The 27744-nt window shown below is 47.0% G+C and overlaps 1 protein-coding gene across 1 annotated transcript in view; it reads left to right on the forward strand.

The window, feature by feature from the left end:
* Positions 1–27744, forward strand: part of F13A1 (coagulation factor XIII A chain) — a 156511-nt gene that overhangs the window by 113585 nt on the left and 15182 nt on the right. Inside the window, exons 11-13 of the mRNA XM_014842688.3 lie at positions 7492–7645; positions 14124–14411; positions 20799–20959. Coding sequence (XP_014698174.3) covers positions 7492–7645; positions 14124–14411; positions 20799–20959 — 603 coding nt within the window. The remainder of the gene's footprint in view (positions 1–7491; positions 7646–14123; positions 14412–20798; positions 20960–27744) is intronic.

Consider the following 27744-nt stretch of genomic DNA (forward strand, 5'->3'; position numbering starts at 1 on the left):
ACACATCAAAAAGTAAATAAAAATAATACAACATACTGTGGAATAGTTGTCAGATGAGCAATGCAGGTGATAAATGATCTGCATTCATACATTCAGATTCATTAACTGACAAATATGGGCCAGGAACTGAAATAGGATAGCAAAGGCCATAAGACGCTGTCTAGGGAGGGAGGGTGACTTGGGAACAGACAGTAATGACACCTGCACGACAGCCACTAAGATGAGCAGAGTATCGGAGGAGCACATGGAAGGAGGGTCAGACATGCTCCCGGAGGGATGGTGCCAGAACTGAGTCTTGAGGGACGATTAGTAGTTATCCAGGCAAACGGGGTAAGAAAGAAGCCTGGGGAAGGAAAGAATTTGAGGCAGAGAAGACAAGTTGAGCTTCTGAACGGTGAGTAAGGGCACTTGAAAGCTACGCAGCCTCATGAAAAGTGAGGCGCCCGGGGTGTCAGAAGATGACAGCTGAAGGAACTAGACATGGAGACCCTGTGTCCTGAGAAATGGGCATGTGGTCCTGTAAACGAGGGAATTACCACCGGGAGGGACGTGAGCCTTGCGGAGTGCAGACTGGGTGGGAAGGCCGCTGAGGCAGGGGGACCAACTAGAAGGCTGTGGCATTATTCCATGCCAGAGGGAGTGAGGACCCGAAAGAGACAAACGGCAATAGCAGGGGGAAGAGGAGGCAGGATTGAGATGTTTAGGAAGTAAAATTAACATAAATATTTAGACAGCAAAACCAGAAACTGGAAATACACAAAAGGAGCGGTGTTTCTTCCACCGTACCAATACAGTTTCTAGAAGCCTTGTGAGAACAAGCATAGCGTATGTGGCATTTTATCCCCTTGAACTCACTTTGGGATTTGAAGATTTATCCAAACCTCCGCAGTTGCCATCTGACAGTTTATGATGCTACGGGAACCTCTTAATGGGAAATCACTCTAAAATTCACAAAGCCTTGTTTTTATTTTTTTATTACATTTTATTGCTGCAAAGAAGGAGAGAGAAAGAACCCACCCTCCAAGAGCGAATTGCCTAATAGCTGTTAATGCAAACGCTTTTTGCTATTATTAAATATAGATTGGGGTGTTACGAATGCCATCAGGAATTGCAGATTATAATTACTCCTCTCACCGCTGCAGACTTGTCTGACAGAGTGTACAATTTATTGCTTTGGCTTGGGCTGAGCTCCAGGGCTGAGCCATTTATAAGAGATGGTGGAGCTATTGAAAAGTGCATGAGGAATCTTTTCTCAAGAGTGCCTAAAGTAGGACCCCCATGGGGGACATCTATTTAACTTTAATGAGAGTCTACATGACTGAGGTTGTAGGCTGTGTCCTCTCTTCCTTTTCCCACGTCCTTGCTGCATAAGCTTGCCTCTCACGGCTCCAGGTACGTCAGTGGAAGCCTGCCTTCTCTTGCCTCTCAGCATGCTGCATTTCTTGGTCATTCCTTACTCATTTCCGGGCCAGGTCAAGCACCATGTTTAATTGACTTTTTTTGGTCTTCTCAGGGCCTTGGTCCCCTTTAGTGAAAGCAGAACCAAAAATAAGAGGAGTTTGCATGGAAAGCATCCAACCTCTGACCCTTTTCCTCTCCTCCTCTATTGTGGAAACTTACCCTTCACATTTCTAGATTTTTTTTCCAGGGCTTGAAGCTTCTTTCTCTACCCTCCTCCCTTCTCATGCCCTCAGGGCTGCGGTGAGTTTCTCAGTTCTGGAGGCCCATCTGCCTTTCCCTCCCCAACTCCCGGTGCCCTGTGGCTTCTAAAGAGGTGAGAAGAGAGCAGCATGGCTCTAAGTGTCTGGAGTTGTCTGAATTCCTGCGCTCAGGAAGCACTCAGGAGTTGCTGTTTCTCTTCTATTTTGGCTTCTTCTAATTGGCTCCGTTGCCCTCTTTACACCGTCCCACCCCAAACTCACACACACACACACACACATACACACATACATGTGTGCACACACTCACACACACACTCCTGCCTTCTCTCCCTGGCCCTGAGCTGATTTCTGCAGCAGCGTTGACTGGCCCCTAGGGCCACGGTAACCACCCTATTGCTCCAGAAGCCGCGCCTTCCCCAGCTCTGGGCCAGCAGTTCTCTATATACAAACTGTGCAGATGCTTCTCTGCAGATTCTTTGTTCTCAATTCAAAGTTGTTTATTTTGCTACCACTTATTAGATGCAACTCATTTGATAGCATCTCCTATTCTGATCTAAAATTATTCATCCATTCGTTCAAATAACATATAAAACTTTGGAATCATCTTGGCTTCTCTTCTTAATCTTCCTCGTGCATCTTATCAGAAATACCTCCAAAAACTGTCATTCATCCAGCCGCATCGATGATCTCCATCATTACTGCCTCTGAGCTCTGTACAGCACTGAGTTCTCAGAAGTTGCCTCCTAACTCACCCCCCTGCTTACCCCTTTCCTGCCTATTGTTCAAAAAATCAGCCAAAATTATCCAATAAAAATGTAAACAAAAGCATGTCACTCCCCTGCCCGCAACCTTCTAATGGATTCCCACCACCTTTACGATAAAATTGAGCATAAATCTTTACAAGGTTCTGTGTGATCTGGCCCTTAGTTTTCCTCCCACCCCCATCCCTTGCTCATTTCCTGCAAACCATACTGACGTTCTTACTCTTCTGGAAACATCCAAACATGCTCTTGTTTCAGGGTCTCTACATATACTGTTCTTTTTGCTAGAAAAGCTCTCCCCTACCCTCCAGCCCACTTTGCATGTCTGTTCTCTCACTGCACCCAGGTCTCTGCTCGGGTCACCTCTTCAAAGAGGCCCTCTGTCACCCCACCCCCCATCTAAAATATCACCTCCTGCCCTGTTGTTTTTATCCTTCTACCTTGCTTTAGTGTTATTATTTCTCTCCCTTCTAGAATATAAGCTCCATGAATGTAGGGTCTGCTGGATCCTCATTGCTGGAAGCAAGTTCTGGCACAGAGTAGTCATGAAGAAATACTTGCTGAAGGAATTAATGAAGGAATGAAGGAATGAATGGATCAGGCAAACAAAAGCTGGTGCAGCGTATACTGCTAAGAAGAGTATCTCATGGACATGGGGCCAGATGGCACCCTGGAGTGCTGGCAGTCCTTGTGGGAGACAAGGCACATGTATGAAGCAGCAGAGAGCAAGCACAGGGGCCTGGCAGCCTAGCCAGCCCTACAGGCTGACGGAATGGCAAGCATGGGGTGGCCATATGGCGATTGTTCCAGGAAGGCTTGTGGACCACGCAGGCCTCCACTGCCTCCACACGCCCTTGGAGGAGCACTGGTTTCCGTGCACAGCCTGAGATGTAGTTATCTCCACTTGGGAACAAATGAACAAAGAAACTCTGTCCTGGGTCCTGAAAAAGACTCTGTCCTTAGTGGTGAAGAGCGTAGTTTCTGCCAGCAATGGACATATGTAAATTTAATTCCACAGGCACAAGCAGGAGTTTGCAGAGAGGCCTCTCTAGCCTGCTGCCCCAGCCCACCTTTGCTGAACCCCTGGGGCCCTGAACCTTGGCAGAGGCTGTGTAAGAAGTGCCTCTGTCTGACCACGAGGCAAGGGTGTGGTATGCTGAAAATAGCACCAGATTTCATGCTGGGATGCCCAGGTTCTACATGACCATAGCTCTTTCAAAATGTAGGGGGAAGACTAGATGATAATGAAGACTCCTTTTCATTCAAAAGAAATTAGTCTTAAAAATAGGGCTTTTACAATTAGTAATGGTCTACCTACTAGCCCTGCAAGGAAGGTGTTAAACCCAGGCTCAGAGACATGCCGAAACTTGCCCAAAGTCACACCATGTAGGTCCAATATTTCTCCCAGCATCTGCTGCACTTACAACTGTTTTGACACAGAGATCCACCTGGTCTTGGGTGAGGGCCTGTCACTGGTACTTTTTTAAACCCCTTGGTGACTCTAATGTGCGGCCAGGATGGAGAACCAACTATGCTAGTGGCTGGAACCAAAAAGAAAGCTTGCTGATGTCACTTGGGAAGAATACTTTTCCTCCACTCTCCACCTCCAACGCGCATATGCAAAAGCCATTTCATATATGTGTTCTCCCCTCACAAGGGATGGTGTGGTTGGGCTGGCCCAAGATTTTAGCCAACACAAATTTCCTAAGCTGTGCTCAAGGAGAGACAAGGATTTTGCCACTTTCATATTTAGCCTTGTCTCCCTGGAAAACCATAAGCTGCTGTGAGTGTTGTTATTAAGAGGATATTCATCATCATTGTTGCTATAATTTGCAAGTGGAGGAGGGAGCTGTTTGTGCTTGCATGGCCTTCTCCAGAGGAAAAGCCGAAATTCTCAGGAGGCTCATTTAAGTTCCCTTAACTTTCTTTTCTCCAAACTGACAAACATTCCTTAGGTGTCTGCCCTGCCATCTCCTATCCTGATTCCTGGTTTAATCTTTCAGGCTGCTGCGTCATACGGATAGCACCACCAGGCCCCGGTTGCTTTGCTGAGGAGTAGGGCCACCACGTATCACCCCTCAGAATGTGAGGCCCAAGTGTGGAACCACTTGAGATCCAAGCACAGAACCATTTCACACCGCATGGTGGCGCTCGAGGTTCTACAGGGAATTTGGGAAAGCCAGTGTGCTGTAAAGGTCATGAGACCTGCCAGGGGCCAGCCCAGGGTGAGGGTCAGGGAAAGGGCTGTAGGCCAACCAGGTTGAGGACCAGGAAATGGGCTATGGGCAAGCCCTGGATGAGGGTCAGGAAAAGGACCACGTGCCAGCTTAGGTTAAAGGTCAGGGAATAGGCCATGGGCCAGCCCAGGGTGACGATCAGGGAAAGGGCTATGGGCCAGCCAAGGGCAAGGGTCACAGAAAGGCCTATGTGCCAGCCCAAGGCAAGGGTCAGAGAACAGTCTGTGGGCCTGCCCAGATCAAGAATCAGGGAAAGTGCCATGGGCCAGCACAGGGTGGAGGTCAGGGAAAAGGCTATGGGCCAGCCCAGAGTGAGTGCCAGGGAACAGTCTGTGGGCTAGCCCAGTGAGGGTTAGGGAACAAGCTATGGGTCAGCCCAGGGCAAGGATCAGGCAAAGGGCTGTGGGCCAGTCCACGCTTACACTTCTTCTCCACCAGCTCCCGGCCATTTGAGCAGTTTGCTGACCTTGTGAATCTTGATGCCCTCATCTGTAAAACAGAGATAATAATACATACCTCACTGGATTGTTGTTGGAGGTTTAAATTAACTAATTTGAAAATGTTCCTTAAATATTTTGAGTATCCTTAGAAGAATCAGACTTCATGTAAATTCGGAGCATTTTGTGAGAAAGAATAGACTTTAAATTTCTTTAACCTCAACTTTAAATGTTAGGGATCCATCGCCGAGTCTCCCCATTACTTCCTAATGAGCATCACACTTTCACTCAGTTTTGAAGTTCACAAGTCACGCGCACGTAGACCCTATCTCACTTGGTCCTAAAATGTTCTCATGAAACTGACAGAACAAGTATAATTACTTTCATTTTATAGAAGCAGGAATAAAGTTCAGACAAGATAAGGTAACTTTCTAAAAGTACACATCTGTGATTGGAGCCCACGTGTCTTGAGGCGAAGCCAGTGCATCTCTCAGATACCTTCTTCAGAATGGTTGCACCTGCCAGTCTGCCTTTCACAGCCTTCCTTCTCTCCTTTATTTTTTTGCTTTAATTTATTTTAGTTTTATTGAGGGTATAATTGATCATTTTAAGTTGCGCACATTTAATGTATACATCTTAATGAGTTTGGGCATATGCATATACCTGTGATACCATCACCACAACTAAGGTACTACACATATCCATCACCTCCAAAAACTTCCTTATGTTCTTTTGTGAGTTTCATTTTGGTTTGCTTGTTGGTAAGAACACTTAAGATGAGAGCCTTTAGTTCACTAACTCCTATGCATCTTCCAGGTTTCAACTTGGCTGTTACTTCCTAGCCACTCCCAACCCCTACCCCCACCCCACCGCCCCAGGTGCTCCCTGGATCTTGGACGTTCCCCTCCAAGGTACTTATGGTACTGCATTACAGGGGTTCTCAGGCCTGGGTGTCCAATAGAATTATCTGATACCTTTCTTTAAAAAAATAATAGATTTAGGGTCCCACCCAAGACCTTGATCAATTGATCAGATATCTCTTTTTTTTTTAAAGTTCCCCCAGATGATTCTGACGCACAGAATCTCCCTTCCTAGAGTGTGAACCATATCAGGGCAGTGACTGACTCTATTTTGTTCATCATTAGGACTCTGGCACTTTGAAAAATATCTGACAATACTATTAAAAATTTATTATTGTTATTGAAAACATTTATTGAATGTTTGCTCTGTGTCAAGCACTATGATAAGTAATTTACATGTGTTTATTTCAGTTAATTCTGCCAACCACCCTGAAGAAGGAGCCATTATTACCCTATTTAAAAGAGGAGAGAACTGAGGCTTGGCGAGCAGCTTGGAAAACATTTAGTAAATACATCAGCAACTATTTTCAGCTGGAGCGCCTGACACAGCAGTGCAGTTCCTGTCTCCTACCTGTTTCCATGCTAATAAATGGAACTCCCAAGAAAGTGATTGTAAAGAATACAATAAGGGACTCAGGGGAAATCAGCCTTCAGACACAGATTTAGACATTGTCTCTAGAAAGTGGAGTGATAAGGCAGAACCTTGGAAGAGCGTGGGGGACAGCCCTCATGGCCCCAAGATGCTATTTCCAAGTCCCACAAATAGCATGATTTAGTTGCTAAATTATCAGAAAATCACCTGAATTCCTCCTGAGTAGTCTACTGTTATTCTTCAATTAAAATGCTTTTGGCTGCAAGTAACAATAAAAGTGACTTAAACAATAGGAGTTTAATTTTTCTCCTATAAGAAGTCCTGAAGTAGGTGGTACCAAGTTTTAACAGCATCATCAACCCCTCAAATGCTTCTGATCTTTCTACTCTGTCATCTTTGTGTTATTGGCCATGTTTCTCTTCACTGTCCCAGGACAGCTGTAAAAGCTCCAAGCATCACATCACTTCACATGAAAACATTCAAAAGCAGACAGGGAAGGGCAAACTCTCCAGTGTACTGCCCTCCTTTTATAAAGGAGAAAAAGCTTTTGCAGAAGCCACCCAGCAGACTTCCTCTTCTTCCTATAAGCAGGTCACACAGCCACAGCTAGTGTAAAAGAAGGCTGGGAAAGCAAGTAACAGACATGGTGCTTTCAGCTCTCTCTTAAGAGCTGGAATTTATCAGCAAGAAAAAGGGGAGAAAGAAATGATTGATACTTAAACAACTGATAATCTCAGCCCCGAATATTCTTAATTTGAAATATCTGATGATTAATCAAATTAGATTCCCCTTTAGAATAGTTTTAAGATGAGTTTAGCCCTATGAATCCAGTGTTATTGAAGAAAGGAACATGTCAACTCCAGGTGACTGCACCATTGAGAGTTAGAGATTTTGGTGATAAGGACATTTGATGATGGCTAATGTTCTCCTCTCTTGTTTTTAGGTCAACAGTGATGTTGTTTACATTACAGCTAAGAAAGATGGCACTCATGTGGTTGAAACTGTTGATGCCACCCACATTGGGCAATTAATTGTGACCAAGCAAGTTGGAGGAGATGGCATAAAGGATATTACTGATACTTACAAATTCCAAGAAGGTAATTTACTACAATCGAATGAAGATTTCTTTGCCCAAGTCCATTTAGCACTTACCCACTGCCACTATGAAATGTATTCCAGAGAATGCATTGGCATTTGCAGCATTTGATAGTTAGGGCAGAAGTATGGACTCTCGTGAGTGAAAGACACATCACGCCCACAGTATTTCGTTGTCGTTTGTTTGTTTGAGGAGAATTCCCCTTAATGTGGCTTGTGACATGATTTGATTTAAAGTCATGTCTATTTTAACAAAATATAGAATATGTTTTTGCTCATAAAATATGAAAGAACCTTAATTTTTAAAATCCTATTAGAAAACATTGTATACCTAATGTAATTTTAGTTTAATAATAGAAATTTAAATAACTATTCACATTTGTTTAGTACTTAACACGTTATTTTCATATATATTGTTCCATTGAATTATCATGGAAATCCCTTGAGGTGGATAATGTAATATTAATAGAACGGTGCAATCTCACTAATTCAAACCAATTAGGTTGAAGGCCCATTTCCATTATGAAATAATGTGAAGATGGTTTTGTTAACTTTTATTGTGTAGAATGTTTCAGATGAAGCTGTTGAGTTCAGTTCCGTCTCGATCAGTACTGAGTGCCTCCTCTACACCTGGAATTGTGCTTGGTGCTGGGGATTCCTGCAGGGGGCAGGACCTCATTTCTTTTCCTGGCCAAGTGATAGGATCCTTATGTAAAGCGGGGCTTTAAGAACAAAGAAGAGGGGAAGTCAGTCCAACCAGGAGATTCAGAAAACGCAAAGCTGGGTGAGAGAAATCACAGACCATAGTTAAAGAAAGCTGGCCAGGAGTTTCCAGGCAGTGGGAACATGACCTAAGGCACAGAGATGTGGCGCGGCTGGTGTGGTTAGGGTCCTATAGGCATTGCCAAAGCATCAAGCTTGGAGAGCAGAGTGGCCGGAGACAGAGCTGCCCACGTTCAGTAGCGGACAGGAGGTAGAGGACCTTGGGTGTCTTGAGGGGGAAGGAGGAGTATGTTTCACAAATGATTCACCAACAGAGATTCTGAGGAGTGGCATTTATTTTAGTGAATGGATAAAAATGACAAGTAATTAGCATAAACCTAAATATTCATCATTACTCCCGAAGTGCAAAGGAGTGCAGAATTTGTTAAGTATTTTAGACATCTCTGCTCTTATTTACCAAAGCAATTTGCACTATAAAGAGAAAGTTTGCTGAATTGAGAACTCTTGTGCATAGAATTAGAAATTGAGGTTTCTGTCATCTGAACTAGTGAATTTTGCTGTATTTCCAAAATGCTTCATCATTCTCTTCTGTTGGTTATCAGCCATTGCACAACATAGATACAAAACATATTTTTGTCTTTTTGACTTTTTCCTAAAAAGAGGGGGGAAAAGTAATGAATGTGAAGGCATAGCCATAAAAACAATTCAAAAATTGTTTTTGTGATAAAAAAGCATAAGCATAATAAAACAAAACAAACAAGCAATGACTTCTTGTTATAGAGTTACAGGCAAAAAGGATTGGAGCGGAAAAAGAAAAGTCCATAGGAAAAGCGAAAGAAACTAGCTGTAGCGTTCATTCATTTATTCATTCATCCATTCAACAACTTGCTGTCAACCACTCGCGATATTACCAGCACTGTGGAGGGACAGAGACATACGCAGCCCTGCCTTCCCCTCTAGCTGGAGAGATGGGCAGGAAGCAAGCCCTCCCCACTGGGTGCCCTGAACAGGGGTGGACCGATGCTGCAGGGCACAGAGAAGGGCATCCCAAGACAGACTCCAGACTCGGGGATCCTAGAGGACAGTAGTGATGGGCTCACTGAGACAGAAGGACAAATAGGAATTGGCCAGGCGAAGCATGGGGAAAGAGTTCTACAGGAAAAGGCGGCAGGACAGGGACTGCTGATAAACTGTCCTCATAGGAAAGAAGCACCGACCACACAAGAGAACAAGAGATGAGATGAGCGACCAGCTGTCTTGTCTAAACCATACAGCAGAATGCCGCCAACTGTCAAGCACAGAGGTGGCAGTGAAGGCCAAATCAGGGTCAGATGTCAAGAGAAGAAGGACCCAAAAGCAGTCTACGAAAGGGGAGTCAGGGGTTTGGCGAGGGGTGGACTCCATACTAAAACAAATAAAATGTGCGAACTCTGAATGAGGAAGTCGTCTGAAGTCCACGCCTCCAGTTTAACAAGAAGGCAGGGCTCAGAGAGGTGGACAGTGCGGGCATCTGGTCTAAGCAGAAGAGCCCCTAACCTGCATAGATATTTGTAAGAGACACCTCATCCTGCTTCTGGGCTGGAGTTTGATCCCAGGCAGATAATTAGCCTCTTAATCAAGGATGGTATATGCATTTCAAAGTCTAACTTGGGGAATGACCAAGTGAGCGCTATCTGGAGATGGATGCTGAGACGGCACCCCGATGTGGTGGGCAAGAGCGAGTGACCGTTGCTGTCTGCCGTGGGCACCTAGGAAAGGACTGCCAGAATCCAGGGTGGTGTATCTGCCACCCTGATTCTCATTAGTGAATCTCGCACATAATTTCTCTATCTGCAAATGCTGAGTGTGGCCACCAAAATGTGGCCATGAGTGAAAACATGGAAAAGAAATTATTACTAGATTTAGGAATTTACTATTTCAATTAACCAAATTGTGGAAAGATCATTTTTCACTTTGACAAACTAAAGCTTAATATTAATTTTATGCCTTTTTAAAAATATGATTAAGAAACTATAAAATTTTGAAAATGAGAATTCTTAAAACTTCTCCTGCACCAATATATCCTCTTTTATGATGGTATCTGGATTCCATTTCCTCTCTGATCCATCAATTATTCCCTCTGTCACTTGTATTTTCACCTCTCCTTCTCCATTAGCTCCTTCTCATTCGCATTTAAGGAGGCTTGAGTGTCACTTGTGTTAAAATAAATTTACAAACCCCCTTTCCAACAGTATATTCCCCAGCCAACGTGCCCTGTTCTCTCTTCCTCTTTGCCTGCACAGCCAGGCATCTTGTGAGAACTGCCTGCACCTGGCATCCAGTCGAGTTCCTTCTCCTTCCATTCCTCACCTACAGTGCCGAGTTCTGCTAACAGCATAGCCTGAAGCTCTTCTTCGCAAGGTTACCAAGGCCACCTGATTGCCACCTGGAATAAACGTTTTGCAGACCTCAGCTAGGCTGACCCCTTACACTATTTGAGGCTATTCCTCCTTCCCAATTCTTGAAAGTCTCTCGGCTCTTTGCTTCTATGATGCCGCTTTCTCCTGGTTCCATCCCAACCTACCTGACTCTTTTTTCTGTCTACTTCTGCAACTCAAAGCTGCTCCTTCTTCAGCCCCTCTGAATGCTACTTCATTCCAGGCTTCATTCCTCCCCACGCTAAACTCTTTCTATTAGCTGTTGTTAACATTCACATTTATACTGACCACTCCCAAGACTGTGTCTCCAGCCTAGACTCCACTTTTAAACTCCACATTCACCTAAATGTCCCACAGGAACCCGAAACTGGGCCTTCCTAAATGCACCTTCTCACACTCCCTTCCCGCCCCCGATCTGTTTCTCCTCCTCTCCCCACCACGGTGAAGAGAACCACGGTCCACCCAAACTTAGCAACTTGAGAATCAGTCAAGCCACAAATCCTCTAACTGTCCCCTCTGAAATAGGTCAGATTCATGTCCCTCCCCTGATCTCCACGGTCATGCTCTGAGAATGAAGTGGAGTCAGGGTGGAAAGCCCTCAGCACGGTGCCTGAATGATAGCAAGTGTCCAATAAAAGTTAGATTCCCCTACTGCTGGTAATTCTAGAATTACTACCATACTACTACTGTTAGCTTCAGCCATGATTGTTTTTCTCCTGGGTACCTGCTATAGCTTCCCGATTCTACCTTCCCTCCTCATCCTCTCTTTCCCTCAGTCTAACCGTGCATTGCTGCTGAGTACTGGGGAAAGGAAAGAAAACCAGGTAATGTGTTAGTGAGGGATCAGAGGGCTGGGGTTGGGACACGTTACACAGGGTAATGGAAAGGGGGACATTCTGAGAAGGTGGCATTTGAAGTAAGACCCAAAACTGAGAAGAAGCTTTGTCGAACACAGAAGGTGCTCTCATTACATCCCGGTTAAGAGAAAGGCGTTTGACCGTGCTCCTGGAGGCCTCACGGGAAGCTCAGAAATTACTCTCTGGCTGTAGACCATCTCTTATGGCACTAACCTCCTGGCTCTGAATTCTGTAAGCCATCAGAGCACAGGGCACAGCCGCAGAGAGACGGCCATTTGGCGAGCTCAGGGGAGCCCCGCAATGCTTGCCTCATTTCTGGGCCTGCGCTTCCTGCAACAGCACCAGCCTGCCTCTGCCTGGCAGTTCCTGCTCACGGGGCCAGGCCAGTCTCCAGAGGGAAGCCAGAGGTTCCTCCACCCACCACACGCTACAAAGTCTCTCCTAGTCCCGCTAGCCTCCCTCTGCCCCTGCCTCTCCTCGGCCAGCTCAGCCTCCCTGCTCCACGGTGGCACCTCTCTGACCAGGCTCCTGCTGCTGGTGCTGGCCTGCTGCATTTTGCCTAAATGCATATTTGGTGCCCATCCAAAATGATAATCATGAATGCTCTCTTTCTCATGGAGCTATTTGCCAGACGCTTTCAGCTAAAATAGTTCACTGCACTTTCCTTGTCGTAGCCCCCCCTTCCCTTTGCTATAGTCTCCCTCCTATTGATCTGTAAACATGTGCTCTAGCCAGAGCTTGGCCTAGACCAATTGTTTTTGGCACATTCTTACAGTCATGACAATCAGAGAAATCGTTAATACACACACTCACACACACACACACACACACATCCATGTTTGTTTCAATACCTGCTGGCATTTTCTCTGTCTTTGCAAAGTCCTCATAGCTGCCAATTCTTATGCGTGTACCACCTCTAATCCACCTGCCAACCCGATGACGCAGGCACCCTTATTTTACAAACAAGGAAACTGATGGTAATAATACACCTGCTCTGAAGAGTTGCTCCGAGGATTAAGTGAGATAATGCACAATACGCCCATCACACAGCACCCATCACGTAGTCAGCTCTCAGTGATAGTTATTCTTGTTAATTGGCCTCCTCATCTCCATTGCATTTCACTATTAGCTAAGTAAAGTGGAAGACAATATCTTAAAATTAACATAACTATAAAAGACAGCATTTTTATTTCAAAGTGATTTTTTTTTGCTAGCCATTCCCATGACCAGTTTTTACAAGGCAAAGAATTTGCCTCTGTATCTTGCACAATTCACTAAGCTGTACCCAAAGGTGTCAGGATGGTAACGAGAGTAGCGGCCGTCCCTCCACACCTCCTCAAGGCCTGTCCCCCAGGGCCAGCATTTCGTCCATCGCTCTGTAAGGGATGTTGGCCCAGCTCAGAGCAGCAAGCTCTGAGGTCTAACTTACTCCTGTATTTCTCTCCTCCTCACCTGCAAAAAGCTATGTTTTCTTCTTCCAGAGCCCGCCCCTTCTCCTCCGCTCCCTACCTTCCTCTCCACCACCGCCTTGGAAACCCTACATAAGACATTTTCTTAGAAACAATGCACAAATCTCAAACTGCACCACCAGATGCCAGCAAGTGTCCTTCAACAAAAATGTGTTTAGGGTCAGATGACTTTGGGAAATCTGGTGTTACAGTAAGCATGTCCTCACCGTCGGGCTCAACCTCAGAACCTCTGATGGGCTAATGGATGTTGTGAGCATGCAGGAGGCACTAGAGAACCCAGGGGTCTCAGGGGAGCTGGGCCATGAGCCCCTTGCAGGGAAGGCGTGCTAACGATGTGCTGGATCTGAACGTCTGGGGGGTGCTGGCTGCTATTTGGGAAAACTGATCTCTGCCCTCTGCTGCGAGCAAATGGTGACAGAGGAAGGAGTCGAGGGCAGGGAGGGAGCTGCCTTAAGGTCAGCTCAGCAGGAGCAAGTGGGACAAGGCCCAAGAGGGAAGAGAGATGAGGAAGACAGGTCTTATCAGGGAGACCCACGAAGAGGAGAAAGTGCATATTGCAGAAGGTGGAATGGCAAGATGCAACTATTGCCAAAATCTTTGCTTGGAGATCCCCAAATTCTAGCTATGTGGCTGGGCCTTGGGGAGGGGAGCAAATCGATAGTACAGTTAGGGAAGAGTTCCTTTTTGCCAGTTCTACCTACTGAGCCCTGAAATAGTGGCGCCAGAGAAACAACCGCAGAGGAAGCCCCTCAGCCACTCTCTTTCAGATAGGACCTGATGGTGCTGCCGGACTCGACCACCTGGCCGGGTCATATCTCTCGGGCAACTTGATTTTTGCAGACTTTGTAACATGGGAATAATGATGACCTCTGCCTCAAAGGGAAGCTGTGTGGCTTGCAGAGGCAATCCAACAAGTACAGCCCACAGTGCCCGGATCACAATGTGTTTATTAAGGTGACCTCCTCTTTGATAGATTGCATTTATTCCATGTCATTATCTCTGCATCTTTCCTAGGTCAAGAAGAAGAGAGACTGGCCCTAGAAACTGCCCTGATGTATGGAGCTAAAAAGCCCCTCAACACAGAAGATGTCACCAAATTGAAGTCTGATGTTGACATGGACTTTGAAGTGGAGAATGCCGTGCTGGGAAAAGACTTCAAGCTCACCATCACCTTCCGGAACCAAAGCCCCACTCGCTACACCATCTCAGCCTATCTCTCAGGCAACATCATCTTCTACACTGGGGTCTCCCATGTGGAATTCAAGAACGAGACATTCAAGGTGACGCTGGAGCCCTTGTCTGGTAAGCTAATGAGAGGGACTGTTCTCCCTGGGACATGCTCTCTGCTTCCCTGTCTGGCTTGGTACTCTCACCCCCCACACACAACTTTCTGTCAAAGTTAAAGTTCTACCCCAGAGCTCAGGAGCATGGACCTCACGGGAGATTCACTTCCTCTCGAGAGGCCTCAACTTTCCTTTTCATGTATCATGCATAGAAGGGAACACTGAAATTTTCAAAGCCTAGAGCCTCATGAGTTGTGAAAATTAAACATAACTTAACTTCTTGTTACTCAAAGTGTGGGCCGAGGACCTGAAGCATCAGCATCCCCTGGGAGCTGGTTAGAAATGCAGTCTGTCAGGGTGGCCCAGTGGTGTAACGGTTAAGTGCACACGTTCTGTTTCGGCGGCCTGGGGTTCGCTGATTTGGATCCCGGGTGCGAACATAGCACTGCTTGGCAAGCCATGCTGTGGCAGGCGTCCCACGTATAAAGTAGAGGAAGATGGGCATGGATGTTAGCTCAGGGCCAGTCTTCCTCAGCAAAAAGAGGAGGATTGGCGGCAGATGTCAGCTCAGGGCTAATCTTCCTCAAAAAAATAAATAAATAAATAAAAATTAAAAAAAAAAGAAATGCAGACTCTCAGGTGCCACTCCAGACCTATTGAATCAGGATCTACATTTTAGCAAGATCCCAAGGGGACTGGAGTACACAGGGAAGTTTATGAAGCACATGTCTCAGAAAGCAAGCCCCCTGGTGGTGTCTCTCTCCCAGATTAGGAAAGGCTTTTGGGGGCTGCCCAGCAGGAATGGTGCGTTTGCTTCATCTAGAAGGCAGGGAGAGCTAAGCTCTGCTTACAGGCTGTTTCTGAAAAATGATCTGTCTGATCTATAGGGGCAGGAGAGAGCCCATCCGTGGGAGAGGGGACTAGAGACTCAGGATGCACTGCCCAGGAGCCTCTGAATGACTTTGTTCTCTCTGCCACCTCTCGGGGGGCCTCTTTCTCATCCTTAATCCCTTCCAGCATCCTTGCATACATGCCCTTCTAATGCATCTTCTTCACTATAAAAATTCAGAATATTTTAAGCAGGATTGGGATCAATGTGCTGCAGCTTCTGCTGTGGATTGCAATTTCAATCAATTTTACTTCCTGGGATACTAGTATTTAGTAGGCATAACAGTTGGCCACACAACTGGCAAAATGAGCCAACCAGAAGAAACTGGTCCCCAGGCAGAGCATGTCAAGTTAGACGGAGCAGGTTGGAAAGGACAGGAACACTTCGCCACACCAGATTTTCAGTGACCTGACATGTGGCACTGAAAAAGAAAAGAAAAAAAAAAGATAGGTGAATAATAATTTCTACAAAGTGGAGGCAAACAAGACTAAGGGCCCTCTGGGATGAGCAACTCACGCATCTCAATTGTGTTCAAGCTTCCTGGATTCGCTGTCTGTCCCAAGCCACAGGAAGTGCCCCTGTGACTCTTCCGAAAGATATTCGCAGAAAAATGGGGAACTATTGCTAAAACTCCTAATTCCAAGAAACCTGCCTAAACTTGAAGGAAGCAAATCTCCCTAGCTTTAGTAATGTAGCTAACGACTAGGAAATGGCCACGGTATTTTCTTTGGAAACCGGAAGATCTAGCACTTTTCTATCCCTGGAGGTAAGAAAGGTAACTGTTATAGAAAAGAGCAGTCAGTAAAGGACTCAAGGCGAGAACAATCATCGCGATTGTTCAGACCGGCTGACACCGTGGGTTTCAGGGCCGGAGCCCTGCAATTAGACAAATCTGGATATAAGGTACAACTATATCACCCACTAGCTGTGTGTCCCTGGGCAAGTTACTTACATAATCGGAGCTCACCTTCCTCATCCATACATGGGAACAGCACCATCCACATCACAAGGTTGTTGATTCACTCCCCAAACCTTTATTTAGTACTTACAAGTCCAGGTACTGCTGTATGCTAGAGACACAGCAATGAACGAGACAGAAGTTCCTGCCCTCGTGGAGTTTATGGTCTCCTGGGGGCTCGAGAATAAGCAGTAAAATAGTGACAGAGAATAGGAAATGCATGTAATACGGAAACATAAAGTAGGGTCAGGGGGATGGGGTGCTGGTGGGATGGGGTGGTTGGGAAAACCTCTCTTATAGGGTGACATTTAACAGAAACCTGACAGAAGGGAAGAAGAGAGCTTTCCAGCTAGAAGAAACCATAAGTGCAAAGGCCCTGAGGCCAGAGCACATCTGATGTGTTCAGTGAGCAGCAAGGAGACCAGAGTTGGGAGCAATGGCGGCGGCAGGAGAAGAGTGGTGGGTACAGGCTGTGTAAAGAATTGTAGGCCCTTGTAAGGACTTTGGCTTTGATTCCAAGTAAGCCAAGGAGCCATGAGAAGGTTTTGCATAGAAATGGGGCATGATCTAACTTAGGTTTTGAAAGGTCACCCTGGCTGTGTGCTGAGAAGAAACTACAGGGGAAGTAGGGCTGAAGCTTAGAGCCTGGTTAGGGTGCTATTGCAAGAGCTTAGTGAGAGACGGCGGCATGGTGAGGCCGGGAGGCAGTGAGAACTCATCAGGTCTGGGTCTGTTCTGAAGGTCGAGCCCACCGGCTGGTTGACAGATTGGATGGTGTAGGAGAAAGAGGATGTGGAGGAGACTAAATGAGGTAATATATGTGAAATACCTCACAAATGGCAGTCTCTCAGTAAACGTTAACTTCCAACACGTTTACATTTGGGGAAACTGAGACTAAAAAGACAAGTTGATGTGTTCAAGGCCACACACGCAATTAGAGGCAAAGTGGACGAGAGCAGCCAGGTCCCATTCAGGCAACGACAGTGAGCCAGGTCGGTGTAACCCTGGGCCCTAAGTGGGTCAGCTCCCTCACAAGTGCCCCTGGTGCCTGCAGTCCAGCTGCCTCTCACTCCCCTGGACAGGGAACAAGATAGCATCCTTTCCCACCTCACAAGAGACCTCTCTCTCAATCTCCTTCCCCTTCTCTCCCTAATCCAAAGAACGAGCTTGCCTGAGTTCTCAGCTAGGATGGCGTGACATATTAGCCCTCTCAGTCATCTCTCTAGGGACAGCTACCTAAGCCTGACTCCGCATTAACACACGTCCCACCCACTCGGCCAACCTCAAGGCTTGTCCTGAATGTCTTGAAGGGAGTAGGAGACTGTTTCTTGCTTTACCCAAGGTAGGTGGCATCAACTGTATGCAACAAATTGCATATTGCAATCTAAAATAAATTGCAATATATTTCAAAAAGACTGTGAGTCTAGATGTTGCTCAAGCGGGTCAGAGTACGTTCCTAGGAGGATCCACTGCAAAGAAAGTTTTCCAAGTCAAATGGGAGGCGTACTTTCTAGATCAATGATTAAAGGAAATGTGTGGGCTAGAATCAGCTTGGAAGATTTGAATAACTTAAACCTTCCAGTACCTTCAAAGGTGCTATCATTTCCACTTGGCTATATTTAGTTTTCTTTGCTTTTTGGGAAAGAGATGAGGCGGCTCCAGTCTGTGTCTCCCTTGGCTTTCCCGAGACACCATCAATGATGTTGGCAGGATCCCAGCTCCACCACTCATAGAATGAAAATCTATTCCTCTTTCTCTTGCCACGTTTAATAAACTTTATCTAGAACAATTTCTTGTGTGGTGGCAAAACACAGCACTTACATAACGTACTATTTCAGGAGCACTGTTCTCTTGGGCTTGGAAGCACAGCCCAGTTTCTTTAGTGCTGGGATTTAGAGAATGTTCTGCCTCCGAGCATAAAGGGGTCCTGATGCTGCCATTACAAAGGTAGCAAGAGCCACTGTAAAGATTGGTAGAAAGAAGTCTGGCATATCTCACCAGCCTAAAGAAACCCAGCGGTCAAAGACAGCCCTCCAGAAATAGCCAGAGAAGTCCATTTTTTTAATTATTACTGGAGGCAGCTAGAGGCAAAATACACGTTCTTCAAGGCCTGTCGTTTTGCTACTCCATCTGTCCAGGTGTGGGGGAGTGAAACACAGTCCCCATGTGCTCATCTGAGCTTGTATCCAGTTGAGGCACAGAGTTTTATTTGTCTGGACAGTTCGTTGCTAGAGGAGCGAGGAGGAAGCAGAGTCCAGGCTCACGCCCGAAGAAGGCAATATGAATGGGTCCTTAAAAAGGCAGAATTCGAGGGCCAAGGTCAAGGAAGGTCATAGGTTCAAAAGGCTGGCTATCACTGGAATAGGACTGCCCCAGGAATCAAGCCAAGTTGTTTAGTATTTGTCTAGGATGGACCAATATATTCTAACAATTCTGCATAGCCTGGGGCAGGCTTTCTCAGCTGAGGTGCCACTGACATTTCAGGCTGGGTAATTGTTGTGGGGGCTGTCCTGTGTGTTGTACGATGTTTACCAGCATCCTTGGACCCTACCCACTAGATGCCAGCAGCAATTCCCAGTTGTGACATCCAAAAATGTCTCCAGACATTACAAACATCCCCTGTGGGAGCCAAATAGCCCCAGTTGACAAGCACTGGTCCAGGATGACCAACATTTCCAGTTTGCCAGAAATTGGTGGGTTCTGGGGTGCAGGACTTTCCGTTTTGAAACTGAGACCATTGTAAGTCCATCCTAACTCTGTCCTAACCACACCCCTTCTAGTGCTAGAACTTCCCATCTCTGGGAGCATCCCAAACTTGAATATGCATCATCTGGGCATCTTACTCGAATACAGATGCTGATTCAGCAGGCTGGTGTAGGGTCGGAGAACCTGCCTCTCTAACTGGCTCTTAGGCGATGGCAGTGCTGCCTGTCTGCAGACCACGCTTGGAGCAGCAAGGGCCTGAGTTAGAAGGGCCGTATCTCCACTCGAACCAAGGCTTCCACGAGGCTGATTCTGTGGGACTCTCCCCACTTGTTGGAGTGGTGCTTCTCAATCCTGACTGCACAGTAGAGTCAGCTGTGGAACTTTTAAAACAATGCCTGGGCCCCAAACTCCAAGATTCTGATTTAATTGGTCTGAGGTGGGATCCAGCAGGGCAGGTGTTTGAATGTCCCAGGCGATTGTGATGTGGAGCCAAGACTGAGAGACTTGGCTTCAATCAGAGGGCTGGAGGCGGGCGGTCCCAGCACCTACTCCCTGTGAAGAGACTTTGGAGCAGATGATGAGCGTGGTCTGATGCTCCCTGGCCTGTAAGCCAGCGAGTCAGAAGGCCTTCCCTGTGCCCTGGCGCTCGCTCCCATGTGGCCTTCCATCCTGGCTACAGGACAGCTGCTCATTATGGAGGGCTAAGACGAACTACCCTCTGCACTTTGAACTATTGACCATGGGAGTTATTTCCTTCAGTAACTTCTGCAGGAAGGAGGAATCTTTGGTAAAAGGCAGATGTTGGGCAGGCAAGCAGCAGTGGAGATATTCAATTCCATGGGCATGTGTTCCATGCGTGGGGATGGAGGCACGAGTCACCCATCTCCCTGCTGGACCTGCAGGCTGATGGCAAAACCCAGCACCTGGCTTTGCCCAGGTAGCAGCACGTGCTACCTCGTGGCCTGGGCTCGGCCTGCAGAACTATCCTTTGCTCTCTAGAATCCTGGGCTGTGGGAAATGGGAGTGATAGAGAAAGTGGGCAATGCAGCCAAATAGCACCTCTCTGCTGTGGCCAGAGCCACAAGATAGACCCTTGTCCTCAGCCCAGAGGGTAAACGGAGGAAGCCGGGACCGCTCCCCATCCTCCAGACGTCATCCTCACTGGCCTGTCCCCAACACCTGAAAGCTAACATCAGTGACTTGAGGAAACAAGCCTTTGGCACAGAGATCTTTGAAGTTACAAGTAGGAGAGGGGGTTGGAGAGAGCTGAACGCCTATGGTGAAAACTGGTTTCAACAGCTTCTTTCTCTTAAATAGAAAAATCGTGTCAGATTGGGACAGAAAAAGCTGGAAAGAAAATATGAAGCATTACAAGGAAAAGGTTTAGACAGTTGACAGTTTTGCTCAAGTTTTGCTGGTGGCCTGTGTGAGACATTTCTTATCACGTGAGGGGACGGCGCATGGAACGGTGGCCTTGGACTCCACCACTCCACATCTGCCATCTCGGGATTGCAGCTGCCCTAATCATCCAAAGTTAAATCCCCTTGGTCCTTGATTTTAAACATCTTTGTCACGGCATGGCGTTTTACAACAGCAAAGGCACTGTTTGGAAAATCTGACACATTTTCTCAAGTAAGACTTTACTGAATATTAAATTTCCAGCACATTCTTTCTTTATCCGGGAAGCAGGAGAGCTTGTCCCTGATTGCCTCTTTATTCTATTTGTTCCTCACCTCTGCTGTGTTCCTGGTGGATGCTGTGCTAATGTGGAAAAGGTGGGGGCACTTGGGGAAAAGTAAATCAGATCCTATCTCGGGTCTTGATGCCTGGCCTGTTTGTTTTCCTCCTGCCAGTCAAGAAAGAGGAGGTGCTGATCAGAGCGGGCGAGTATATGGGCCAGCTGCTGGAACAAGCGTCTCTGCACTTCTTTGTCACGGCTCGCGTCAATGAGACCAAAGTTGTTCTGGCCAAGCAGAAGTCCACTGTGCTGACGATCCCCAAGGTCATCATCAAGGTCAGTTTAGAATCTCAGACAAGAAAAAAAGGCAAGGCTGTTGATTAGACACCCAGGTTTAGTGTGTTTTAGTGTGTGTGTCTTGCTCCAAAGAAAATGGAGCTAGGATCCTCCTGTTCTTTGAAAGAAGTAAACCGCCCTATATATAGACACACATATAACACTCTTCTCTCCTCTCCAGATTTAAATATATAGATGTGGCTGCAGATATAAATATAACCTGTGGGTATAAACACACTTGTGGAGGGAGATAAAGATGTGTAATGGATACAGATGCTTAGAACTCTGTGTCTTCAGAATAAAGTGGGTCAGGCCTGGCAAAAAATGGAAACTGCCTGAATCATCTCCCACCTGCATTTGGGACAGTACTATTGTTCATTGAGACATAATTTTATACAGTATAATGCACAAAGTGAAATGGCAGCTTGATGACAATGACTTTTCGTATATGTATACATCTTGTAATCACCGGCCAGATGAAGATATAGAGGATTTCCAATAGCCCAGAAAGTTCCCTCTTGTCTTTTCCAGTCAATGACCCCCTCCCCATCGCTAAGATAACTACTTTTCTGACTTCTAAAACCATAGGAGTTTTTTGCCTGTTTGGCTAGTAGTATTAGCATTGTCTTTCCATTTGCCACCAGAAAGATCTGCCCAAATGGCTCAAAGGAACTTGGCAGAGGAGGGCTCAGGATGGGTGGGAATGGAAGACCAATATGGTAGCCTGTTGGCTCCCACTTCTTAGGAGCACTCACAGCATCTGTAGCCACATCCCTGAGATACCTTCCTGCCCTATGAGCAGAAGCCCAGGGAAGCCCTTAGAGTATGACATCTTAGGCAAGCCTGATCCAAGGCTTAGAGACCTTCTCAAGTCACTGGAGAACATTTTTCGTGAAGTGATTAAGAGTGATTAGCACAAACCTTAAGCTGCATTCCTCTAAAGCGATAGATAAATCAAAGTTTTACAGTTGCTCATATTGTAAATGTCCCTAGTGGTGGTGAGGGGGGTTGACAATGGGTGGGGAGGGGGAGGCAGGCCTTGTGTCTTTTCAGTCATTTGCTGTGAATCATTTGTAAAGCTGTTAACTGCTGTGTAGCATTCAAAATGGCAGCTTTCACTGGGTCTAGTGCCATGCGGGTGGCGCTTGAAGACTCCCATACAGTGAGTCACCCTAGCACGAGGCTCATCCAAACACAGACAGGTGGTGCCCACCGAGGAAGAGAACCCCAGACCCTTCATTTCTAGAAAGGCTTAACTCATCATGTCTCTTTGCCTCCTTCACCCCGGTCACTTCCCACAGGCCCATCACAGCACCATCTACACAAGAGGCCTTAAGAAACAGAATAAAAATGAGAGCTTGCAGGGTCTGCAGGCAGAATGGGAAACAAATGCAAAACAGAGTAGTGGTCCCTCCAGAGGTGCCATCAATCCTGTGAGAAAGTGAATTCAATAGTATAAGGCACTGGGTACTGTAACCAGAGCGGGCCTGCCCTCCACCCCCCAAAGGGCAGGCTGCCCTCATGGCGGCTCTCCCTGGAGACAGGCAGGGGTCCCTCTGCAGGCCTCTCCAGATACACAGGGAGGCATCCTTTCCCATCCTCATTCGTGAACTCAACCTTGGAGTCTCTCCCACCAGAGGCAAGGCCTACATGCTCTACCTAATTACGAACCAACAGCTTGTCCCTGTGAGGGGCTCAGGAGAGAGCCCTTCCAAGCTGTGAATGCTCAAACCACAGCATAAAATAGAATTTAATTGCACCGCTGATAATAAACTGGTTGTATAAAGGAAACTAATAACTTTCATCTTTTAGACCTTATTAATTTGAAGGATTGTTTGTTAGTCATCTTCCAGGTTTACTTAAAGAGCAGTTTAATTCCTCAGGGGCAGAATCAAAATACCTTCTCCCACAAGTTGAGTGACATGTGCAGGGAGGGTGTACTTTAAAAAGAGTTATGTTTTGTTTTTTTAATTTCCGTAAAGGGATCGGGGATGCTGTTCCTGGAGGAAACTTACTTGGTGGTAGGGCCATTTGACTGGGACTCAAGCACAAGGGAGATGGAAATTCCGGCTTCTGTTCAGGGCCAAGTTTGTTCAGGAAAGGAGGCAGCAGGCATCCTCACAAAGACTATGCCTCAACCACTGACCTCATTAGCCCTTAACCCCAAGGATGAACTGAATCCAAGCAGGGCAAGAGGTGTTCCTGGGTAAAGCACTGCACAGCCTAAGACACCCAGGTGTCCCTGAGCTGTGAGAGGCCCTGCTTCCAGAATCTCTGGCTAATGGACTGGGAACCTGGGATGCTGCTTAGCTGACTGCAGATATGAAATACAGAGCCATGGCATCCAGTCCTGAAAGTGACTGAGGGCGGGAAAGAGGACACAGAGAAAAGGAGGGGAGGGGGAAAGGGAGAGGAGAGGAAGGGAGGGGAGGGGAGGAGAGGAGGAGAGGAAAGAAGGAGAAGGAAAGGGCAAGGAAGGGATGGAGAAGAGGAGAGGACAGGAGGGCAGGGAGAGGAGAGGAGAGGAAAGGCGGTAAAGGGAGGAAAGGAAGGGGGAGGAGAAGAGAAGAGAGGAAAGGACAGGAGGGCAAGGGGGAGAAGAGGAGGAGAGAGGAAGGGAAGGGAGGAGGAATGCTGGAGGAGAGGAGAGGAAGGGGGAAGGGGAGGGCAGAGGAGGGAAGGGAAGGGAGGAGGAATGCTGGAGGAGAGGAGAGGAAGGGGGAAGGGGAGGGCAGAGGAGGGAAGGGAAGGGAGGGAAAGGGGAAGGGGAGAAGAGGGGAGGAAAAAGGGGGTAGGAGAGGAGAAGAGGGGAGGGGAGGAGGAAAGCGGGAGAAGGAGAGGAGAAAGAAAACGTTACGCTGCTTATGCTGGGGACCTCAGGGAGAGAAGTCAAATCAATCGAATGACACAGGAGTCAGAGAGGGAGCTAAATGCAATGAAAGGACAAAAGCACAATGTCTCAAAGGTCCAGAATTACCTAGGGCACTTGGGCCCAAATTCTAGGAAAATGCTAGAACCCTTCATCAACCTCTTTGATTCTGGGACGGGCCCACAGCTGTCAGAAGTTCTCCAGGTCGCTGCCTGCGATGACTGTGCGGGGCACAGGGTGAGCCGATGCAAGAGACAAAGGATGAGAGGACATGGCCCTCCCTCCTGTCCTCAGCTTAGGGCACGAGACGGGAGCCCCGCACACGGTAATGGCAATGATAGCAGCTGTGAATTATTGAGCTCTCTCTTATTATACTTCTCTTGTATCATTTAATCCTCATTACCATCCTGCCAGGTGGGTTTTATTGTAATCCCCACTTTGCAGATGAGAAAACTGAGAGGCCTGGAGAGGGTAGTGCCCTATAGCATAGTGGTCAAAACACGGGCTCCAGGACCAAACTGAGCTCAAATCCTGTTTTCTTAACATAATAACTGTGACCCTGGACACATCACTTTAGTTCTCTTAGCTTCTGTTTCCTCATCTGTAAAACAGAGACAATGGCAATACTTACTTCATACGGTTGTTGTGAGTATATATGAGTTAATGAATACCTAATGCCCAACTCACAGGAAACGCCCAGTATATGGTTGGTGTGATTGTCATTATTACTGTTCATAAGCAACTTGCCCGTGACCGCGCGCCTGATAAGGGAAGGAGTGAAGCTTCTAACCCAGGTCTTTCTGACTCAGAAGTCTGTGCAGGTAACCACACAGCTACATTGCTCTCACAGGGGAACTTTCACAAAAGGTGGCAGATGGTGACCGCCTTAACAGAGGGCCTGTGTGTTTCAAGAGAGGAGAGGTCTCCCAAGGTTGAGTGGAGTGGGCAGCAGAAATTGAGGCTGTGGAACAGTGACAATCCTCAATGAATGGATGACATTTCAAGCAGCAGAGATGGATGGAGAGACCACCCCAGATCCTAGGAAAAAACATAAGCCAGGGCAGAAAGAGCGCGCCAGCAGGCGAGGGGAGCAGCTGCAGCCCTGCGTTGGCTGGAATGGAGGCTCCAGCAGGGACAAGAAAGGCAGCTTGGGGCCATTCTGAGATGAGCCTAAGATTTTTGGATCAGAGCTTTATAACTAACTCTATGAGCAAAGAGGCTTCAGTGAAGACTCCAGAGCATGACTGTGACATTACTGTCAGCTCTGCCCTCCCAAGAGTCAGAACCTCCTTTCCTTCTCCTTTCTCTTCAAAGCCTTTGCCGAAGGCACTGTCTCCCTCCGGGAGTCCCAGGCCAGCCTTGAGACTGGAGTTACCTGGCAGCTAGTTTGCAGCTGTTCTTACAACTAGCTCCCTTTTTAGGGCAAATAGAGGCCAACCTGGGACGATATTGGGCCCACCTGTATGAATCCACGTCATTGTCAATCAAAGCTGTTAGGCCAGTGGACAAGTACTTACATCCTGCTGGACCCGGTCTTGGAATGCATTCGTCCCCGTGACATAAAGACGGGGACTGGGTTAAATTGTGCTCTCGGTTAACCATTCCTGGCATCCACCGTGGGATGAGGCATAGTGTGATCTTCATATGGAAAATGGCAGGGAGAGACATTCATTAAACTTTAATGAGCACACATCTCTTTTCTCATGCTATCAAAATATTTTGATGAGAAAAGTATATTTTACTAAAATCAGACATGGAATTTTTCTGTGCCTTCCCGTGCATTGATTGTTGTAAGATGCTTTAAGTCAGGAAAAGACTCTAGCATTTTGATTTTTGGAGAGGATGGGGGCAGTGGAGGGGATTCAGCTGGTCTCCAGGCAAGAGACTGGTTTGTCTGGCATCTGGTGTGTAACAGGGAACAGCGTTTTGGTGGTTTCTCCCATTCTCAGTTAACAGTGAAGGTTTCACAGTTTTTGTGTCCTCAGGCAAGTCAACTAGAGTGAGACCACCAGGAGGGACACCCGCATCCCCTTTTGTAGAGAGGCAGAACTGCGTGGTGGCTTAGAGAAGGCTGGAGTCAGACCACTTGGGTTCATAATCTTACCTGGGCTGCTTTGGGCTAATTACTCAACCACCTTATACGTAAATAGTACTGACCTCACTGGGTTCCTGGAAGGATAATTAAAATAATCCACATAAGGAGCCTAGCATCCTGGTACCCAATCAAAGTAGGTACTCAGTGAAGAGCAGCGTTTGTGTCCACCACTCATGCCTGGCCACCACGCTGTTTTCTTTCCTCCTCTTCTTTCTTCTTTCTTTCTCTCTGTCTCTCTCACACACACACGTCCTCTCTCTCTGAACTTCAGTGTCCCCTTTTGCAAAATGAATGACACACCAATAGTTATATTTCTACTCGTGCTATTCATTACAATCATATGTAAGACACAAAGTTATTAAGAGTTAACCTCTGTAACGTTTGTGGGAAGGCTTAGCCCAGGCCAGGACCTGGAGTTGCTGATAACCGTCCTTGCCACCCTGCCTAATCCCATCTATGCCCGGAACCCAGCAGTCACACCTCAGAGCTGCTCAGGGCAGCATGTGGCCTGAATCGAATGTACCCCTCACCTGGGGGCCTTGAATGTGACTGCTGGGTGCTGAGTGTGTGCATTGATCCCTGGGGAATCCTCATGCAAGGGAGGCTGCTCTTGAAGAGCCTGGCCTGAGGCTGAGGGGAGAGAGGAGGTGGTCACCCTCTCAGATGACCTCCATTCAGTGCCTGTAAATAAACTGCCGAGAGCAGCTCTGAACCAGCTCAGGTGCCAACACCTCTGTAGAATTATCACGTGAACGAGTCCTGCACCCTTTGGAGAATATCGTGAAACACCAAGAGACCTTACCTTCTCCTTTGAACTAGGAACCATTTTGCTAGGAGAAAATATAACCACTTTCTACGTATGTAATTTTTAAAAATCACAACCATGAACAAACAGGTGCCACGAAATTTAAAAGTATATGTATCTTTTAAACATTTAAAATGAGCATAATTGTCTGTTACCAAGATTTTTTACCCTGCATTTTAATATGCCGCACTGCTTCCCTCCCTCCAGGCTGGACACAACCTGCACAAGCATAGGTGTTGGCCTGGAGTAGCATTAACAAGATTTTAAGGTGCATTTGTTCCGTACTTATGTGTTCTGTTGACTAAAAGAAATTTCCAGCATTTATTCATCCCTTTGCTTAGTCACTCACTTATTTATTCATTCATTTATTCAATCCACTCAACAAATAGTTATTTGGTGCCTGCTCTGTAGATAAGTTGTAGCAAATGCTTTTTAAAAATTAGCAGAGAAAAACTCAACATTGAGAACATCTTTATTGACTTTTTCTTTGAAATGGAGAAAGATGCCAGTGTTTCCTTTCCGCAGTGGCTGCCCGTGCCCCAGGGGCTTGGCTGCTCTATTTACTCACGGGTTGGCCACCACTGCCACACAGCCTGCAGTGCTCCTCTTGACAGTGTATACAGGGCTATGAAAGGGGGCAATTCATAGAAATCCAAGCAGAATCTGTGTGACCGGCACTGACTGGCGTGGCCTTGGCACTGACCGGCATGGCCTTGGCACTCTGGACTTGCAGTGTGAGGATAGCACAGGTCACATGGGAGATGTCCCCACCGACCCCCCACCGTGGGTGCTGAGACCTACCTCTGGGCGGGCTCCACTCCAGGCCAACACCTACCCTTGTGCAGACTGTGCCCAGCCTGGGGGTGGAGGCGGGGGCAGCGAGGGGACCAAATCCAGCCCACCCACCACTCGCGAAGCCATGCAGGGAGCCACATCCCCCCCGAGAAAGGGGCACCCTTTCCTAACTCGTGCAGACGTGCCCTGGCACCAGCTGGCTCCACACCCAGATCTCTCTG

This window comes from Equus asinus, chromosome 8 (genome assembly GCF_041296235.1).
Source record: "Equus asinus isolate D_3611 breed Donkey chromosome 8, EquAss-T2T_v2, whole genome shotgun sequence".
In the NCBI taxonomy this organism is placed as follows: Eukaryota; Metazoa; Chordata; class Mammalia; order Perissodactyla; family Equidae; genus Equus; species Equus asinus.